The sequence below is a fragment of the Scyliorhinus canicula genome, chromosome 16 (assembly GCF_902713615.1).
Source record: "Scyliorhinus canicula chromosome 16, sScyCan1.1, whole genome shotgun sequence".
Classification (NCBI taxonomy): Eukaryota; Metazoa; Chordata; class Chondrichthyes; order Carcharhiniformes; family Scyliorhinidae; genus Scyliorhinus; species Scyliorhinus canicula.
This window is the reverse complement of record NC_052161.1, coordinates 31,046,222-31,067,916: the sequence shown is the minus strand read 5'-3', so window position 1 is coordinate 31,067,916 and position 21,695 is coordinate 31,046,222. Positions and strand designations below refer to the sequence as shown.

Genomic DNA, 21,695 nt, shown 5'->3' with positions numbered 1-21,695 from the left:
GCGGGGTATGGTTGTTGGTTGGGGGAGGGGGACTGTTTCGCACTGAATTATGTTTCCATTTGTATTTGTATCTTTCGTTGTAATAAAACCATAAATGTCTTAATCAAATGTTTGTTTAAAAAAACATACTTTGGGCAGGATTTTCCTGTCCCACATCGGGTGGGACCAGAAAATCCTCCCCATTGACACAAAACTGGAATGGAAGAAACCATTTTTTGACACTAGCACAATAAATTGAATTAGTGATAGAAAAAAAACTACATAATCCCAGGAAAAGCCTGTGAGTCGGTGCTTGTTCCAGTGACTGATATAGTTTTTTGTTTTATTATTTTTCTATATGTTTACTCATCTTCCGTTCTTGTCCTTCTTTCCTTGTTTTCACCAAAGCTTTGACCTATAAGTTTGTTTTATTAGAACATAGAACATAGAACAGTACAGCACAGAACAGGCCCTTCGGCCCTCGATGTTGTGCCGAGCATTGTCCGAAACCAAGATCAAGCTATCCCACTCCCTGTCATTGTGGTGTGCTCCATGTGCCTATCCAATAACTGCTTGAAAGTTCCATAAGTGTCCGACTCCACTATCACAGCAGGCAGTCCATTCCACACCCTAAACACTCTCTGAGTAAAGAACCTACCTCGGATATCCCTCCTATATCTCCCACCCTGAATCTTATAGTTATGCCCCCTTGTAACAGCTACATCCACTCGAGGAAATAGTCTCTGAACGTCCACTCTATCTATCCCCCTCATCATCTTATAAACCTCTATTTTTTTTTGTAACAACATAAGCATTTTATTTTTCAGGTCCAAAAGTCCAAATGAAGAAACTGGAAACAATGCTGGAAAAACACAGCAGGGCTGGTAATATCTGGCGAGAGAATCAGTTAAAGCATTGAAAACCCGCTTGATATACGTTAACAATTCTGCTCTCTACAGATCCTGCCACACCAACTGAGTTATTCAGCACTTTCCCCTCCCTGCCAAGATTTCTGGCATCTGCAGCACGTTGCTTTTATTTCAATTAAGAAACTTTTTAGGCCACCAGTGCTGAAGCTGTGGAGGATTCATATTTCCAGTTGGGTGGAAGCACCCTCTTGGACCTTAGTAACGAGCCAGCCTGTGGATTCTGCTTTCAATAAGAATCAAACGGAATTTGGCATCTTTATCCTTCCTGTTCCTCTCCAAGTGTTTGCGGACAGCCACGGCAGTCTTGATCAAATGATATAAATCCTCTGGAAGGTCTGGAGCAAGTCCCTTTGACTTCAGAATCCTGAGAATCTTGTTCCCAGTAACAAAACGCACCTGGGCAACACCATGGGAATCCCTAAGGATCACACCAATCTGTGATGGGGTGAGGCCCTTCTTTGCCAGTTTGTAAATCTGTTCTTTTACATCATCCGATGTTAGCTTGAACCATGTGGGCACACTGCGTCGGTAGGGTAAAGCTAACTGGGACAAGCCCTTGCCAGGAGCGTGCATGCGACCCATGGCAACGACGGAAAGGAAAGAGCCTTATAAACCTCTATTAAGTCGCCTCTCATCCTCCTCCGCTCCAAAGAGAAAAGCCCTAACTCCCTCAACCTTTCCTAATAAGACCTATCCTGCAAACCAGGCAGAATCCTGGTAAATCTCCTTTGCACCCTTTCCAATGCTTCCACATCCTTCCTATAATAAGGTGACCAGAACTGCACACAATACTCCAAATGTGGTCTCACCAGGCTCATGTATAGTTGCAGAATAACCCAGCGGCTCTTAAACTTAAGCCCCCTGTTAATAAACGCTAACATACTATAAGCCTTTTTCACGGCTCTATCCACTTGAGTGGCAACCTTCAGAGATCTGTGGACATGAACCCAGTGGCATACAGAGGTCTGGTGATGCCCGGGGCAAATCTTGATTGTATGCCCCAAAGACTCAAGTATAAGGCCTAATATACTGAGAAATATTATGAGAAAAGAAAACATTTTGAATATATAAACACAGATGAAACATGAAATAAACGCTTTATTCGATTTTAATATAAATCAATCAAATTTATTAAGTTCTTTTCCCCAAATGATACCCCCTGTCACAAAACACCTGAACTACTTCACTTTTTACATCAGCTGTGAGAAATTCTTTTTCAATGCTTACTAAAGCCAGGTTGGTCAGTCGCTCCTGTGACATAGAAGACCTCAGATATGTTTTTATTAATTTCAGTTTTGAAAATGACCTTTCACAGCTTGCGACTGAAAATGCGATTGTAAGCAGTAATCTGTATGAAACACACAGCGTCGGAAAGACATCCCTCCCATACTGCAGTAAAGACTCCAGAGCATCTTTAGGATCAGGGGGAACTCTATTCCCTCCAGCTCGAAGGAGCATCACAAAATCAATAATTTTGTCATATAACTGAATTGCAACCACATCATTGTCATAATAATTTGCAAAGTCTGAACATTCCTTTTTAAATTTCTCTCTTTCTTGTTCATCTTCAATCACTACTGAATTCAAGTTCAGAAGAAAAGAAAATCGGTCACTGAGTCTTTGAAGACGGACACTGCGGTCTTCAATTTCAGTTTTTAATCTGTTCACAATCTCTACCATTACTCTATTCATTTCTTCTTGTGCCGTCAGTCCACTATCTCTTGCTGACTCTCCAGGCATTATTCTTCTTCTCCTTGTTCGTGCAATTGGTATTCCCCAATTTTCACAATATTCATTGGCTAAATCTATTGCATTGTGGATAATTTCATCATTCTTCAAATTCAAGATATGAATAAGTCCTCTCAGATCACAAGAAGCTTCATGGAACCCCGTTTTCGGATCCTGCAAACGTTTTGAGACTTTCTCCACTGATGATAAAACTGAGTACCAAAAATTTAATAAAGCTATAAACAGGAACTGTTGAATAGAGTTCAGTAGTGATCCTGCATCAGATTTAGTTTCCCTTGAAAATTCTCCTTCCAGCAGGTATTGAAGGCTTGCAATAACGTTGTCACACTCTTTGTGGATTACTTGCACAGCATCATGGTTGGAACTCCATCTTGTGTCAAGCTGTCTTTTCACAGTCTGAGTGACAAATGATTTTAACACTTCCCAACGAGAAGTAGATGAAGAAAAAAAAGTAGAGTTTTTCTAGAATGCCAAAAAATGTAACAACAGGCTGCACCTCACTTGCATGGACACAGGCCAAATTGAGGCTGTGGTTCTCGCAGTTCACAAACACAGCTTTTGGGTTAACGTCAAGAATTTTTTGTTGAACACCTCCTCTCACTCCAGCCATAACTGCTGTGTTATCATATGCTTGACCACGACAGTCATTCATGGAAATTTTGTCTTCTTCCAATTTTTCCTGAATTTTATTTATCAGGCTGACTGCATCTTTCTTGTTGACTTGAAAATATCCCAGAAATGTCTCCTTTATTTCTACTTTTCTGTTTTCATCAATATGAACGTAACGCAGAATTTCAGAAACCTGATCTTCATGGGCAATATCTGGAGTTGAATCCAGCATTATGCTAAAATATTTGCGTCCTTAATTTCGGAAATTATATTTTTCTTGACAGTTTCACCAAGAAGATTGATTATTTCGTTTTGAATTCTGTTGGACAAGTAGGTGACACTTTTTGGTTTCTCTTTCCCTCTCTGCAAGTGTTTTGCTAAGATGTCATCATATTTGGCCAAAAGTCTGATTGTTGCTAGAAAGTTTCCTGTATTTTCACTGACTGTCTCCCCTGGCTCTGATAACCCAGATATTCCTTCTCCTCGATGTCCACGATAGGCCAGATTCTGTTTTGCCAGAAAGGATATAACCTCGACAATCCGTTCAGTTATAGCTTTCCATCTTTTCTTTTCAGCAGACATTTGCTGTTGAAGTTCAGCATCTATCGTAGTTGAATGATGGAGTCGAACTACGAGGTTCAGGTATTCCCTCATGTGAGCTCTATGAGAAGGGCTTTTCTCATGGTCAGGTATTGTTGGATTTAATTTTCTCCAAGTGGAGAAACCGTCTTCCTTTCCAAAGTTTGACACAGACGACAAATGCTCCTTTGAAAACAAAAAGCAAACAAAACAGTAGCATGCTTTCCGATATGGAGAGTATAACAACCATTTTCTCTCCACAATTTCTCCGTTTGTGGAAACTTTATCAAACCACTGTTTGGAAAATGATCTCCCATCCTTCTCAGCAAATGGACCACTTTTATTCTGATATCTTTCAGGGCCATGTTGTAATATTGTCATCTTCAAATGATCTGGAATCGGTTTCTTCAAACAGCCAAAATCGCTTCTTTGCAAAAATATGCTAAAATCTTCTTTATTTTCTTCACATGGATCATCATCCTGACAACGAGACTGAGGAGAGAGAGTATTATGTTCTGACCGAGCTGAATCCGTATCAGAAAAATCCTTCTCTGCACCCACATCATCTTTTACTTCTCCAGGTTCTCCTACTTCTTCTTTACTTCTTTTTATCCATGCATCTAATGCCCCTCTTTGATGGGACTCTTCTTCGACTCTGGCCCTTTTTTTTTTCCTGTCCTGTGCTCCACTCGGTTGTACACGAAATACTCGTAACATTTCATTTTCTATCTCAAAAACCGTAAGACGCATGAGAAAATGGGAAGAAAATGGTAAACAATCGGTCAGTTGCAGATGGATAAACCATATTTCATTTCTTTGTTCCTTCGTATCAAATTATTTAACACTGATTCTCCACTGATAATTTTGTGCAATTTATATCATAGACTTGCAAATTAGTGGTATCTGTATTCGAATATTAGCATGTTAAGGAATAAATGTCTCCTATTCCGAGATTAAATGCCATAGCAGTCCTCTGATCATCCAGGCTTCACTCTTACTACATCCCACGTAAATATTTCATTAAATATCACCAAAAAACCTATAAAAAACGTAGTTGCACCTGTTCTAGAGCTATTCACTGACCTGAGTAGTTAAAAGAACTAATCTAGATGCACAAAAAGCTGAAGAAAAGACGAGTTATGACTCGAGGAAACGCAGGAACGAACAGCCACGTCTGCTTGTTGCTTTTGATGGTTGCACCACGTACATCATGCGCATGCATGTGGGGGGATGGGGAGAAGCACCATTTTCTCTAGACAGAAAGGGTACACCATGTTAAAGGAATAAAGGGCTAACAACTGCCTCTGCAGTGTGGTGAGCCTCCAAAAATTGATTTATCACCGCTGAAATTTAAAAATTACTATCTTATTTCCTTCTCTGGGGCAACACGGTGGCCTAGTGGTTAGCACAACCGCCTCACGGAACTGAGGTCCCAGGTTCGATCCCGGCTCTGGGTCACTGTCCGTGTGGAGTTTGCACATTCTCCCCGTGTCTGCGTGGGTTTCGCCCTCCACAACCCAAAAAATGTGCAGAGTAGGTGGATTGGCCACGCTAAATTGCCCCTTAATTGAAAAAAATAATTGGGTTATCTAAATTTATAAAAAAAAAAAATTATTTCCTTCTCTGTTTGGATGCCCCCATCCAATGGATGCCCGGGGCCAAAGCACCGTCGCCACCCCCCCCCCCCCCCCCCCCCCCCCCCCGCACGCCACTGCATGAACCCCAAGATCTCTCTGTTCCTCCACATTCCTCAGAACCCTGCCGTTGACCCTATAATCCGCATTCAAATTTTTTCTACCAAAATGAATCACCTCGCACTTATCAGGGTTAAACTCCATCTGCCATTTTTTGGCCCAGCTCTGCATCCTATCAATCTCTTTGCAGCCTACAACAGCCCTCGACCTCATCCTCATATTGTTTTGTTCTACTTTGTGTTGTTTTACTGTTCTTTTCCAATTGTTCACTCGTTTTCCTCTGTTCATTCTCATCCCTTCATCTTTTTTATTCATACCTTTCTGTTTACTTTTCTCATTGAATTTTCCTGTGCTTCACACCGTGTTGTTTTTTTTAAATCTTGATTTATTTGTCACTGTTTACTGTTTCTATATTGATTCCCTAATGTCAATTTTGTATTTTTCCTTTTAGTTTGTTCTATTTCGGGACTCAATTCACCTCCTGCCTGGTTCCTGTCCTGCTGGTTTAATGAGCTCCAAGAGTCTTAGCAAGCCCAGTTCTTGACCAACAATGTCTGATCACAAGTACAGTTATTATAGATTTGTTTTATCGCCAAATGGCAAACACACTGCCTTAGACTTGATCAGCGCACATTCATTGCATATGCTGAACGATGATAAACCTCGTAAACCACCAGTCCAAGGGGCAAAATCTGCTTCCAATTCAACACAATGGGAAGCACACATCATTCAGCAACTTCAGTAGGTTGGCAGCACGATAGCATTGGTAGGACCCTGACGCACTTCCAAGTTGTGCAATCATTATCTAAACATGTAGCGAATTGGCTACAGGAACGCAGAATATCGTCGCAACAGATTAAAATCACAGAGATTGATGGCGCTGACTACTTTACTGTTGGAAAAGGCGGCTCTGAGATGTTGCTGAAACAGAGCAAACTTACTGCAAACTTTGCAACTCATAATTTGAAATCAGAAATTGACCACAGGCATCAAGGGTTACCAATTAGGATTGAGGGGCAAGGCCGTCTTGATCCTGACTGATCCTACATCAATGGACTCTTCCAATGCTGAATGTGGTGAATATTTAAAATAGAGTCAAACATCATTCCTCCTTAAAAGTATTAACAGGGAAGTTACTGAGAGTCAAGAGGTGGAAATCTGCCCTCCAACCCTGTTTCATGGTGCGCGGAGCTGGAAACTTTGGAGAGGTGTCAACAATCAAAAACTCACCAGCAACAATGGGCAAAGGCGGAGTTGTGCCATGTAGTGGATCGAATCTACCACATTCTAGAGAGGGTCTCATTCCCTGTGCACTGGGAGGACATCCTTTGCCAATACCCGCCATACTCAATTTATTTGCCTGGGACCTATGCGGCTTCTCACAGTCCACAAGCCATCAATGTACCAAGGAGGTGACAGGTGCCTTCTGTAGTAAGGCTCACCATTATGTGAACTTCATATTTGCTGAAGTTAAACAGGCTGCTAGATTTCTGGGGTTTGCAATGATCTCAGGCTCCGCTGGAGTACAACGTGCAATCAATTGCACACATGCGGCATTGAGAGCTCCATTGCATAGCTCCTAATGTTCATTAACGGGAAAGGGTTCCACACCTTGAAATTTTAACTGATGTGTGATCATCAGAAGCACATCGTGTACTTTTGTGGTAGATATGTTGGGAATTCCCGTGATTCACGCATGCGGAGTAACCACCAGGTGCCTGTCATATTCAAAGGGCTTCAGTGAGTACGGGACCAGCTGCTTGGGGATAAGGGATACCTGCTCAAATGCTCCTTGATGTCTCTCTATGGCAAAGAGTTCCAAAGTCTCTCAACCCTCTGAGTGAGGAAATTCCTCCTTATCTCAGTCTTAAAAAGGCACTCCTTTATTCTGAGACTATGCCCTCTGGTCCTAGACTCTCTCTCGAGAGGAAGCATCTTCTCAACCTCCTGTCGCTGCACTATGAGCTTAAAGGCAAAAGTCATTTCCAGAGGCTCATTGTCTGACTCTGACTCAGCGAAGGCCTGATCTCCAGCAGTACTCTGAGTGCCAGAGGCCCGGCTGTCACTGCCTCCGACTGCTGTGGAGACGTGTCAGTGAGATGTTCCCTAGAATGTGACCCTAAGCCTATGCTATAACTAAGGCCCACCAGGCTGTGTTCTCTGAGCTGGTGGAGGGTGCAGTTGAGTGCAGTGATGGGTCTTCCTCAAATGGATCCTCAGCTTCCTTGTCCGAGATGGCCGAGGGGCTGGGACATATGCTGGCTCCAGAGGTCTGCCTGGATCTCCACACAGACAGGTACCCAAGGCCACAATTGAACCTGAGTTCCCGGCTCTGTGAAGAATCCTGCCAGAGGTTAATGGAGTTTTCCATTCTACACGGCTCGCCCGAGGTATTCTCGCAGCTTGCGGGGCGGAAGAATCCAGCCCTTAGTTCCTGAACAGACTGACTACAACTTATGGCACTCACTGTGAAAGTCAGGATGTGATGAACTCATGGAGGGTTCATCCATATAGCTTGCTGGGAAAAGCCGATCATTCCTTCCCGACAGGAACCATCTCTGTCCTCCCCTGTCAACTCAGTGGCATCCTCCTCAAATGTAGTAAGGTTCACAATGTTGGCCCTTCCTCCTCTAGTTTGGGTTCTCTCCCCCTTCTTGTGGGCAAGCTTGGTCTTCATGAAGACAATGAGACAGAATATGATGAGGAGAGCTGGAGGAGAGTTTGGGAAGCATGCATTCCAGCTGTTTGTGCTGCGCCCTCCCCAGTAAGGGCTGAGGATGGAGTTTGAGCAGCATGATAGATGTTGGTGATGTTAAAACTGCCCGTGAAACAATCAGTGCCCCCCCCCCCCCCCCACCCCTGCTATTATTGTGTGGATTCCTAAGCAGTGTAACCCTTTGAGTACATGATGTCATAGTAAGGGTGTGCGCTTGGAGTGAGGAGAAGGTGAACTTACCCTGGCCCAGTGGATGAGATCATTCATTCTCTTCCTGCACTGGATTGGGTTTCAAGGGCGGTTCACCACCAGCACAATAGCTGTTAGGTGAGGTTGGTAGGTTTCCTGGAGCCATGCCTGGGGTCAAGGGTCTCCCTGTGTTGCCGCACAAGAGAGCATCCTGGGAGTCATTTCAAAACCTTGGAGCAGCTTTCTTCCTTGCCGCATCCATTTCCACACCCATAGAACATAGAACATAGAACAGTACAGCACAGAACAGGCCCTTCGGCCCTCAATGTTGTGCCGAGCCATGATCACCCTACTCAACCCACGTATCCACCCTATACCCGTAACCCAACAACCCCCCCCTTAACCTTACTTTTATTAGGACACTACGGACAATTTAGCATGGCCAATCCACCTAACCCGCACATCTTTGGACTGTGGGAGGAAACCGGAGCACCCGGAGGAAACCCACGCACACAGGAGGAGGACGTGCAGACTCCACACAGACAGTGACCCAGCCGGGAATCAAACCTGGGACCCTGGAGCTGTGAAGCATTTATGCTAACCACCATGCTACCCTGCTTTTGAAAGCTGGGCTGGAGAAAGTGAGCGAGGTGGGGGTGGGGGGGGGGGGGGGGGCTGAAACATGGCGGCGGACCTTTGAGCCGATTGGCGGGATGGACGAATCAGTTACCGCCCTGCCAGGTGATTCAGAAAGAAAGTCGCCTGTCTACAATCAATAAATTGCAAAATTGGGTGTGATTTCTCACCGTGCTGCCTAGCGGGAAATGCATTGTGGAACCCGCCCGCCACCACACTTTGTCTCCCCCCCCCCCTCCGCGAGGTGTTGTACAAATTGCATTTATATGACACCTTTAACACAGTAAAATTCCCCAAGCTATTTTGCAGGAACATTATCAAGCAGAATTTGTCACAGAAGACCCATGAAGTGGTATTAAAAGGTGACCAAAATCTTGGTCAAAGAGATGATTTTATGGATTTTAAAGGAGAAACAAGAGAGATATAGAGACAGACATGTTTTGGGATAGTATTCAAGAGTTTAGCATCTTGGCAGCCAACATCATAGGTGCTAGTGGTGGACTGCTGGGAGTTGGGGGTATGCCAAGAAGCCAGAGTTGGAGGAGAGCCAAATTCTTGTAGGGCTTGAGGAGGTAACAGAGAAAGGGAAATACGAGACCAGGGAAGGAATTGAAGAGGGTGAAAATGTTAAATTTGAAGTCAGCAGGCGCAGGAGGTGAATGATGAACTGAACTTGGTTCAGAAAACTAGGATATGCAAATTATTGGAAAAATTAAGATAAACTTTGTCAGTGGCCTGAAGTCCCCGTGGTCTGTACAAACCTTGACAAAAAACTTGAACATCTTTATCTGAGACAACTGCAACGTATGTAATCTTTTATTGGAAACCTTACCAAATAAATATTGAGCAATAGCTAAGTGAGCTCTTCCTAAACCAGCAGCTTTTGATTACCTAAACGCACTTAAAGAAAGGGAGACCAACATTTGATCATCAGAGTGAAAGAATTACAGAATGATCCAGCACTGTCGCAGGCCTTTCAAGCCTTTATGTCCATGGTTGCTCTTTGAAAGTGCTATCCAATTAGTCCCACTCTTCTGGGGCGTGATTCAGCGACCCTGTTGTATCAGGCACAGATCTGGACGCAATGGGTGAATGGCACAGACCCCAAATCGGGCTCTGCGCCAGGCCAATCACGAGTCACTCTTGCTGGGCAAGATCCATGTCTGCATATATAAATGAGCTGAATGGCACATTTAAACACATGAATGCCGGGCTCACTTGGCACCTGGGACTCAGTAACTGTGCCTGGGATACCTCGCCAGGGCACTCTTTAATCCTGGTCAGCACAAATGTGGGCCAGGCGAAATGTCACCTCGGTGGGTCTCACAGACCATTGGAGACCTCTGGCTGGTCGGGGACAGGGCGGGATGGTATCCTAGTGCACCCCCTGGCACCTGGGCACCTTGGAATAGCCAGGGTGCCCGAGTGGCACTTCCAGATGCCGGGGCACAACCAGGGTGCAGGCCGGCTGTGCCAGGATGCCCGAGTACCAGATTGGCACTGGCTGGGATTGGGCCGGGTGGGGAGGGGGGGGGGGGGAGGGGGTGGTGGTGGTGGGGGGGGGGGGGGCTTTGCCACTTGGAGGGGGGATTCCTGGGAGCATAGGCAAGGTTGGGGGTAATGGGAGGGGATTGATCAAGCAGTGGTTGCCTGAAAGGGGGGGGTGGGAAGGATTGGGGCTGTCAATCAAAATGGTGGTCTGATCTGCGAATGGCCATTCCTGCTGGCGAGATCAGCTTGTCAAATGTGGCCACCGTGACCAAAACAAAATGGAAAAGTGCCATTGAAAAATGGGGGCCAGGATTCTCCCCCAACCGGCGGAGCGGGCCATATTGGCGCCAAAGAATGGCGTGAACCACTCCGGCATCGGGCCACCTGGAAAGTGCGGAATCCTCGCGAAGGGCCTCCGCCGGCCAGTGTGAGTTGGCGCTTGCGCAGGAACGCCAGTGTGTTCTGGTACATGAGCAGAATTGCTGCCGTGATCCCTGCGCATGCGCAGAGGGTTTCTTCTCCGCGCCGGCCATCGCGGAGCTTTACACAGGTCAGCACACGTCTGCCCGCAAATCAGTGGGCCCCGATCGCGAGCCAGGCCACTGTGGGGGCCTCCTGGGGCCGGATCTCCCTGCGCCCTCCCCCGAGGACTCCGCAGGCCGCCCCCGCAAGGCAGCTGTCGCCAGTATGGCCCTTGTCTAAGCCATGCTGGTGGGACAGGTCGAAAACGGGCATCCGCTCGGCCCATCGGAGCCCAGAGAATCGCTGGGGGAGGGCCACTGCCAACGGCCCCCGACTGGCATGGTGCGAAACCCCCCACCCCGCCAAAAAAACGGCGCCGGAGAATTTGGCAGCTGGCGTTGGAGCGGCAGGGCGGGATTCACGCTGCCCCCCCCACCCGGCAATTGTCCGACCTGGAGGGGGTTCGGAGAATCCTGTTCGGGGTGTTTCCTGGCGCTGATGCCGCTGAGAAACATCCCACTAAAGGTACTCAAAAAACAGACTTTAACATTTGTCCGCTGAATCACGCCCCGAGTCTTTTCCAATAGCCTTGCATGCTTCTCTGTTTAAGTAGTTATCCAATTCCCTTGTGGAAGTTAGTATTGATTCTGCTTCCACCACCCTTACATTTTGTTTTGAAATATGTATATTGCTATTTTTCAGTTTTTACAGAGTAACAACTCAATCTATAGTGCCCTTGTATTTACAGATAGTGATGTTTCTTATTTATCGAATGTTTTTTACATATACCCTCCATCTGCTCTCCCCCTCCTCTCCCTTCCCCCGTTGGTAGTCTGGTTTTCTCCTAGTACCAACTTCTGACCTGGGTGTCACATACAGTGCTCCGCTCCTTTCTGTTACAGTTTTGGTTGTTGACCTTGCGGGATCGGAGGTCGGGGGTCGGGATGGCTTCCTGCCCCTTCCCTCCTCCCGTTTCCCCTTGTTTTGCTCTGTGACTCCCTTGGGTTCCCTCCTCTCCCCTTACCCCTATTCTCGGGCGGAATTCTCTGACCCCCTGCAGGGTCGGGGAATTGCCCGGGGCCGACGTAAATCTTGCCCCCGCCGTGGCCGGAATTCTCCGCCACCCGGGAATCGGCGGGAGCAGGAATCACACGCCGCCGATCGGCGTGCCCCCCGTGCTGATCGCCAGGCCCCCCACGGCGATTCTCCGGCCCGCGATGGGCCAAAGTCCCGCTGCTGTCAGGCCTCTCCCACCGAAGTGGTTTAAACCACCTCTGTGCTGGCGGGATTGGCGATACGAGCGGGCCCCCGGGGCCCTTGGGGGGTGCGGGGTGATCAGACCCCGGGCGGTGCCCCCATGATGACCTGGCCCGCGATCAGGGCCCACCGATCGGCGGGCGGGCCAATGCTGTGGGGGCACTCTTTTTCTTCCGCCGCTGCCACGGCCTCCACCATGGCAGAGGCGGAAGAGACCCCCTCCACCGCACATGCGCCGGTGGTGACGTCAGCGGCTGCTGATACTCCGGCGCATGCGTGGACTCATGCCGACCGGCGAAGGCCTTTCGGCCAGCCCCGACGCCGGCTGGCGTAGCACCAAAGGCCGTTGGCGGCAGTCGGCGGAGTGGGAGCCACTCCGCGTGGGCCTAGCCCCTAAAGGCCCCTAAAGTGGTTGGCGCCACTTCGCTATGCCGGGACCCCCCGCCCTGCCGGGTAGGGGAGAATTTTGCCCCTCCTCTCCATTGTGTGTGCTCTTATTTGTTTTCCTCCATCTCTCCTCCCCACCTCACCCCTCTCTCTTTCCCACACTTTGTGGAAGCCCTCGGATGATGTACTTGGTCTTCTCCAGGAGGAGAAATTCTGATAGGCCTGCCAGCTAGTCTGAGCTGTGAGTGGTGCTGCTGATCTCCAACTGAGCGGGATTCTCCGGCATGCGATTAAGGAAGCAAAAGCCAGGGCATCGGCCCTCTTCCCCATATATAGTTTTGGCTGCTCCGAAAACCCGAAGACTGCCACTTTCGGGTAGGCCTCCACCCTCATCCCCACAACCTTGGACATCGCCTCATAAAAGGCTGTCCAGAACCCGACAAGACTGGAGCAGGGGCAGCACAGGTGACCTAACACAGCTGCCTCACGGCGCTGAGGTCCCAGGTTCGATCCCGGCTCTGGGTCACTGTCCATGTGGAGTTTGCACATTCTCCCTGTGTCTGCGTGGGTTTCGCCCCCACAACCCAAAGATGTGCAGAGTAGGTGGATTGGCCACACTAAATTGCCCCTCAATTGGGAAAAATAACTGGGTTATCTAAATTTAAAAAAAAGTCTGGAGCAGGCCCAGAACATGTGGGAGTGGTTAGCCGGGCTTCCCTGGCACCACCCTCATTTATCCTCCACCTTCGGGAAGAATCTGTTTATTCAGGTCTGGTTAGGTGAGCTCTGTGCACCACTTTAAACTGCATGAGGCTGAGCCTAGCAGTTGCCTACTCCAGCAAGTGTCCAGAGATGTTCCCACAGTTCCTTTCCTTTCTTACTGTCCGTGTTTATTAGCTCTTCTAGTAGTGTGTCTCTTGGGGCCTTGGGTTCCCTTGCTGTCTCCTTGCAGAGAAAATGCTTAATTTGAAGATGCCTGAGTTCCTGTCGGTAGCTCCAGGTCTTCCATCAGTTCGCCCAAGGTCACTTGTTTGTCCCCTATGTAAAAATCCCTGACTGCTAGGGTCCCCTCGTCTATTTTTTAAGGGTGGCGTCGAGCATGGCTGGCGGGAATATGTGGCTTCTGCAGATGGGGGCCATGGAGGACATCTCGGTGAGATCAAAATGCTGCCTCATTTAGTTCCATGTCCTCAATGTGACTACCGCCACTGGGCAGGATGTGTACTTTACCGGGGGGATGGGATCGCTGCCGTGGCGAGGGCCCGGAGAGTCATTTCCTTGCAGGAGGATTCCACCAGTTTCGTATTAGGCTTTGGTATCCATTCCCTGACCCTCTCGGCTGCGGCTGCCCAGTGCAGGTTCGGTAGGGCCAGGTCGCCCATGTTTTTCCTCCTTTCCAGTGTTGACTTAGGTTTCCTACCCCCACACACAAACGCCACGACTATTTTGTTTATCTTATGGAAAAAGGCCTTGGGGATGAAGATCGGTATGGACCTAAACAGGGAGAGGAACGTCAGCAGGACGTTCATCTTGATCGTCTGCACCCTCCCTGCCAGGGAAAGCATCCCATCTCTGCAGGTCCTTTTTAATTTCCTCCGCCAGACTGGTCAGCTTTCACTTGTGGATCCGTGTCCAGTCATGAGCTATCTGGCTCCCCATCCAGCAACCTTTCAGGCAGCACATTCCAAATTATAACAGCTCACTGTGTAAAAATATTTTCTCTCATGTTACCTTTGTTTTGTTTTGCCAAATATATTAATCCTGTGTTCATAGGTTACTTTTACTCGGCCACTGAAAACAATAGAGATAGATATATTTCTGATCAAAAAAACAGGTTAAAGGGATACGGAGAACATGGAGGGAGGTGGCTTTGAGACCAGGAGGAGATCAGCCATGATCTGATTGAATGGTGGAGCAGGCTAGAAGGGCTGAATTGCCTACTTCTGCTCCTAATTCCTATGTTCCTAATTTCCCTTTACGTGCTCTATCCATATACTTCATGATTTTGAACACCTTTATTAAATCTCCCCTACAGATAACAACCCAAGCTTCTCCAGTCTCTCCCTTTCCTCTATCTCCAAGACTATTTTAATAAATCTGCTCTACACCTTCTCTAAAGCTGTGGCAATCTTCCTGAAGTGTTGTACCTGGAATTGACCACATACTCCAACTGGGGTCTAACCCATGTTTTATAGAAGTTAACATGAATTCCTTGCTTTCATACACAATGGCTCTATTTATTAAGCCAAGGATCCCAGGTAAATGTTTAGCTACTGTCTCAACTTGTCTTGCTATCTTCAAAGTCAAACACTCCCAAGTCTCCCAATTTCTATACTCCTTTCGAAATTACATCATTTAGTTTATGTTGTGATATGATGTATATGAAGCTTTAAAGGAGGCATCAAACTGCTGTCAATTACTGCCACCAAGACAAGTATCAGTTCCATGACTGTGTACTCAGAATACAGCAACATCAGATGTGCCTTCTTGGCGTATATGTATATAGTCTAATCTTCAAAAGAGAACACATATTATTGTTTTACTATTCTTGTCGTCTGATTGGTACTGTTACGACATCCTGGGTTAGTTCACGGTCAATTCCAGACCCACCTGTCCTGGAGTCACAACACAAGTGAATTAACTTATAAAAGTCTTTGGCCCTTTGCTGCCCAATAATTGCAGTCATCAGATTTGTAAATGTAAACATGATTACTTTATTTATAACGAGAACTACCTTGAAATATACAGTAACTGCAATTGAATAATGACAAGCTAATTCCTAATAAAAACCCTAACGTACCCCCACCCTCTACACACATACACACAAGACAGACTAGCACAGAAGGGTGGAAAGGGATATAAATCACAAGTGGAGGAAAGAAAGAGTCTTTGTTTCAGCTGATGGTTTCAGCACACTTTTTTCTTCACACCAAGCGTGCAGTTTAAAGTCTTTGGTTGCAGCCTGTGATGATCTTCTTTGTGGATTCATTCATTCAGGTACTCTGTAGTTTAAAAATGTATTACTCACAGCTTTGCCTGGAGATTCACCTTATTTTTACTCAAACTGTGCTTTCAGTTTCTGATTTGTCCTCAGGCCTCTGTAGATCCAGGAAAACAGCACCTAGATGCTTTCACGAGAGAGAGCCAGGCCTACAGTGGTCTTCTGGAGAGGGTTAGCTGGACCGTGCTGCCAGAATCAAAACTGAAACCAAACTCAAACCTTGGGAATCTGAAAAACATCCCGGTGGAATGGGATCCAATCACCACCTGTTACCGTGCAGAGCTCAGCCCTTTGGGCCACCAGCCAAATCAATCAAACTGAGTCCCAACCCATCTCTCTGTCATTGATTCCAGCCAGTCTGCAGCTTCTGTTTAAAACAGCACAGCCTTCCGGATTCTTTCTGCCTGAATTAAAGATACAAAGCTTCTTGCCTTGAAAAGACATGTCCAATAATCATCCATGGATCAAAAATGTAATGGCAAAAGTAAAAGAAAGGGGAAATAAGGGGATATGCAGGAAATAAATAAGAAGGATCCTTAGTTTGTATATGATGAATAGAAGAATGTAACAAGGTGGCAGCATGAGTTTTGAAGATTTGACTGAGAAGCATACAAACCTCAATCCTTTCACATGTAACAGATGACCTGGGGCGGGATCTTCCAGCTCTTTATGCCGGCGGAATGTCCTGGTCCCACAGAGAGTGCACCCCTATAGTGGGTCTCCCATCGGCCTGGGGTAGAATCAATGAGAAATCCCATTGACACCGGTGGGACCATAATATTCCGCTGCTGGCCAAAAGTGAGCCACCTCCCTCCACTGAGAAAGATGCCGCGGGGAGGCCAGAGAATTGAGCCCCTGGTGTTGAACGGAGATGGTCATCAAGCACACCCCATGTGTGAGTAATTCTGCAGCACCGTAAGGATTCTACCAACAGTACAGAGGTAGGATCCTGGGACGTTATATTTTGCTCCAGCCAGCAGCTACTGGGTGCCAGTAACATTGTTCAGACTTAGGAGTGCTTAAATAGTTTAAACATTTCTGCTGCACAGGAACAGACATGAAATAGCTGCCTTTGGGAGGTCTTACTTTAAATAGAACTCTATAGAGGGATAATCCATTACTGTATTAGATCACTTCTTCCGGAGGGGGAGATTAAACACTGGAGACTTCTTGGGAAGAAGAATCCACCCAGAAGCAGATCCTAATAGTTTCAAGTGCTTAAAGAAGGTTATAGCAATTGCTTTTTCACAGTTCAATTTTTCCTTTCAAGTTTTTAGTCCATTCCATTTTCACGCCAAAGGTCGCTGTTTTATGGGCAGAGCTTCACTAAGCGCAGGAATGCAAAAGTAGCTCAACACAGCCACCATTGCAGTCAACCTATGACCAGCTAATGTTGTAGATGAAACAGTCTACAACATGTGGTGCATGGACCTGCCTTCAAACTGCTGTAACCTGCAGCGCTACAGATTGGGTGCTGAAGGGTGGGATTAGAATGGGCAGCTGTTTTTTTATTTTTTACCAGACATGATGGGTTGAATGGCCTCTTTCTTTGTCGTAGCTTTTCTACAGTTCTAGAACATGGTCTGAGATGCAACACCAATACAACACCAATAACCAGCATTCTAAAAAGATACGGTAACTCCTGGGATGCTGAAACAGTCCATGTCCAAATGCTGCAAGACCTGGACAATATCCAGGCTTGGGATGACAAGTGGCAAGTGACATTCGTGTCACAAAAGTGCCAGACAATACCATCTTCAACAAGAGAAAATGTAACCATTGCCCTTTGACATTCAATGGCATTGCTAACACTGAATCCCCCACAATTAACATACTGGGGTTACCATTGACCAGGAATGGAACTGGACTAGCCATATTAGTACTGCGGCTACAAGAGCATGTCAGAGGTGAGGAACCCTGTGGCGAGTAACTCACCACCTAACTCCCCAAAGCCTGTTCACCATCTATCAGGAACAAGTCAAGAGTGTGATGGAATTCCCTCCCCTTGCCTGGATGAGTGCAGCTACAACAACACTTAAGAAGCTCAACACCACCCAGGACGAATGAGCCCATTTGATTGGCACCCCATTCACAAACATTTGTTCCCTCCACAACTGATGGGCAGTGGCAGCAGTGTGTACGCTCTATAAGATGCACTGCAGGAATTCTTCAAACCTCCTGAGATGACACCTTTGGATCCACAACCACTCCCATCCATCCAAGATCAAGGGGAGCAGAAACATAGAAACATCACCATTTGGAATTTCCCCTCCAGGTCACTCACTATCCTGACTTGGAACTGTATCGCTGTTACTTCACTGTTGCTGGGTCAAAATCATGGAACTCCCTCTCTAACAGCACTGTGGGTGCACCTACACTACAGGGATTGCAGTGGTTCAAGAAGATAGCTCACCACTATCTCCTTGGGGATGGGCAATAAATGCTGGCTTGGCCAGTGAGTCTCACATCCCAAGAATGAATTTTAAAAACAGTCTCCAGCCAAGGTTACATGAACTAAGTCTGGATGTCTCATCAAACCCTCAATATGTTTCAGACTTGGAAATGTGTTGCTTTGTTTAAAGGTGTATTCAGGCATAATGCTATTTTCTTTTGCTCTCATGTAAATAGTTTGACTCTGTGAGGGTAAACCCTGAGTTTAGTAAAAAGGGGGTATTGCGATATGATGTACATGCACCTTTAAGGGGTGATATGTTAATCTGCGAGTGGATGTGATAAAGTAGCCCCATGACTCCATGCCCAGAATGCAGCAGCACCTACAAGGTCGATGTGCCAACTCAGCCTCGCAGTTAACACTTTATGTAGATCGTGTCACTTTCAAATAAAGAGCTCAGATTATTGTTTTGCCAATTCTTTTGTACAACTGTTCACAACAAATAAGAACATGGCAGTTTATATTGATTCATCTCACCGTCTTTATCAAAATGAACCACCTCACATTTCTCGGTGTTAAATTTCATCGGCCATATTCCAGGACATTTCACCAGTTTATTAATGCCCCCTTGACATCTGTTACTTTCTTCGCATTGTTTACTATGTTTGTAAGTGTCATCTATGAACTTTAAAATAATTCCCTGTACACCCAAGTCCAGGTCTTTAACATGTATCAAGAAGAACAGTAGTCCAAGCACTGACAACTGAATATTTCCCTCAAGCCTGAAACACAGCCATTCATCACTCTTCTCTAGTCCTCAGTGAATTTCAGAATCAGGTCGCTACTGTTCTCTAAAATGGGCTTCAACTTTGCTAATAATTCAATGATGTGGTATTTTATCAGACCAATGGTCTTCACAATGCCAGGGTCCCAGGTTCGATTTCCTGCTGGGTCACTGTCTGTGCGCAGCCTGCATGTTCCCCCGTATCTGCGTGGGTTTTCTCCGGGTGCTCCGGTTTTCTCTCACAGTCCAAAGACATGCAGGTTAGGTGGATCAGCCATGATAAATTGCCCTGAGTGACCAAAAAGGGTAGGAGTGTTTATTGGGTTAGGGGGATAGGGTGGAAATAACGGCTTGAATGGGTCCAGACTCGATGGGCCGAATGGCCTCCTTCTGCACTGTATGTTCTATGTTCTTAACACAATCAAGGTTAGTTCAATATTATGCGGTATTGATGTCCTCCAATGATGGGGGACACAGTAAGTTTGGTGTTATAACCACACAGGTATTATGGGGTGGGAATGATTAACTGCCCCGTGGATCTTGCAAACAAAAGAACAAAGAACAAAGAAAAGAACAGCACGGCAACAGGCCGTTCAGCCCTCCAGGCCTGCGCCGACCAAGTTGCCCGTCTAAACTAAAATCTTCTACACTTCTGGGAACTGCATCCCTCTATTCCCATCCTATTCATGTATTTGTCAAGACGCCCCTTTAACGTCACTATCGTCCCTGCTTTCATCACCTCCTCCGGCAGCAAGTTCCAGGCACCCAGTACCCTCTGTGTAAAAAACTTTGTACATCACCTCTAAACCTTGCCCCTAGCACCTTAAACCTATGCCCCCTAGTAATTGACCCCTCTACCCTGGGAAAAAGCCTCTGACTCTCCACTCTGTCTATGCCCCTCATAATTTTGTACAGTAAGAAGTCTTACAACACCAGGTTAAAGTCCAACAGGTTTGTTTCAAACACGAGCTTTCGGAGCACGGCTCCTTCTTCAGGTGAAGAAGGAGCCGTGCTCCGAAAGCTCGTGTTTGAAACAAACCTGTTGGACTTTAACCTGGTGTTGTAAGACTTCTTACTGTGCTCACCCCAGTCCAACGCCGGCATCTCCACATCATGGCATAATTTTGTAGACCTCTATCAGGTCGCCCCTCAACCTCTGTCGTTCCAGTGAGAACAAACCAAGTTTATTTAACCTCTCCTGATAGCTAATGCCCTCTATGCTAGGCAACATCCTGGTAAATCTCTTCTGCATCCCCTCCAAAGCCTCCACATCCTTCTGGTAGTGTGGTGACTGGAATTGATCACTATACTCCAAGTGTGACCTAACTAAGGTTCTGTACAGCTGAAACATGACTTGCCAATTTTTATACTCAATGCCCTGGCCAATGAAGGCAAGCATGCCATAGGGCTTCTTGACTACCTTCTTCACCTGTGTTGCCACTTTCAGTGACCTGTAGACATGTACACCTTGATCTCTCTGACTGTCAATACTCTTGAGGGTTCTACCATTCACTGTATATTCCATACTTGTATTAGACCTTCCAAATTGCATTACCTCACATTTGTCTGGATTAAACTCCATCTGCCATCTCTCCGCCCAAGTCTCCAAATGATCTAAATCCTGCTGTATCCTCTGACAGTCCTCATCGCTATCTGCAATTCCACCAACCTTTGTGTTGTCCGCAAACTTACTAATCAGACCAGTTACATTTTCCTCCAAATCATTTCTATATACTATGAATAGCAAAGGTCCCAGCATAATACAAGCTTCCCCCCATAAGTGTGTGGGGACTTCTAACAATGTCTGGCTATGTTTCGAGTTTGCCAGTAAGGCACCAACTAGTGAAGACCCAGGAGGGAACTTCTGGAGCTGTATATAATAGTATTTGTAAAATAGAGTAAGTTTTTGTTTCTACAAACTTGGTGAGGACTTTTTGTGGCTTTATACAAGTTAGGGAAAGGGGTACAGGTAATTATCTATCAAAACATTTATAGGCTGGATACAGAACAATCTCACAGTGCAACCTCTCAAAACTGGTTTGCGAAATCATTTTCAGATGCTATCTGTTTTTTTGGCAATGAAATTGACTGGATGCGATTAAAAGTAATTTTATTTTACAACCAGTCATTATGAAGGGGAGTCATTTTCATGATTTTCAGATTACATGCGATGGAAGTTTGGGAGGAGACAGCACCAGTGGAAATTTCCACGGTCTTGTGCTTGGAAAGCTCCAACAGTCCTGAAATCTCTTCGAACTTGAAGGACGTTTGACTGGTTTTCATGTCTGAGCTGTATGGAGAAAAGCGGAGACGAGTAGTCCTGCGTCTCAGTTCATTATACTGATCTTTTCTGTGCAATTTGCCCGAGATCTGCAAAACCAGGTTAAAAGAAGGTGTCAGCGCAAATCGAGTTTCTGTGATCTCCCACATATTTGAGAGAACATTGGGGTAGAAACAGAATCTGCTCGCAAAATCGCTCCCACCCCAGGGTAAATGAATCAATCTTGGGCATTTTTACCAAATTGTGGCCATTCGTTCTTCAAGGAGCCTCGAAAAATTAGGTGGTTTCTTTTGGGTGCAAGGATATTTATCGGCATGTTTTAAAACTTTTGAATATATAATGTTTCTAATTTATTAAGAAAGTGGCTACCGTACCTCAAATTAACTAACAAATTCCGCTTTATCTGGAAGTCAAAAATGGACAAAATGTACTATCCTCGAGATAAATGGGGAAACATCACCCTAATCCTGATGGCTACTTTGTGTGTGGCTGTATGAGCTGTGCATAGATTCTCACTACACAGACACCAAGTATCAATATCTGCTGAGGTTTTATTTGTC

The 21,695-nt window shown here is 46.1% G+C and overlaps 1 protein-coding gene across 1 annotated transcript; it reads right to left on the bottom strand.

Annotated features, from left to right (window-relative positions):
* Positions 1-964: 964 nt before the first annotated feature.
* Positions 965-1,508, bottom strand: LOC119950852 (40S ribosomal protein S13-like). The gene has a single exon (XM_038773704.1). It carries the CDS (start codon positions 1,488-1,490, stop codon positions 1,104-1,106), a length of 387 nt encoding a protein of 128 aa, XP_038629632.1. The 5' UTR covers positions 1,491-1,508; the 3' UTR covers positions 965-1,103.
* Positions 1,509-21,695: the final 20,187 nt, after the last annotated feature.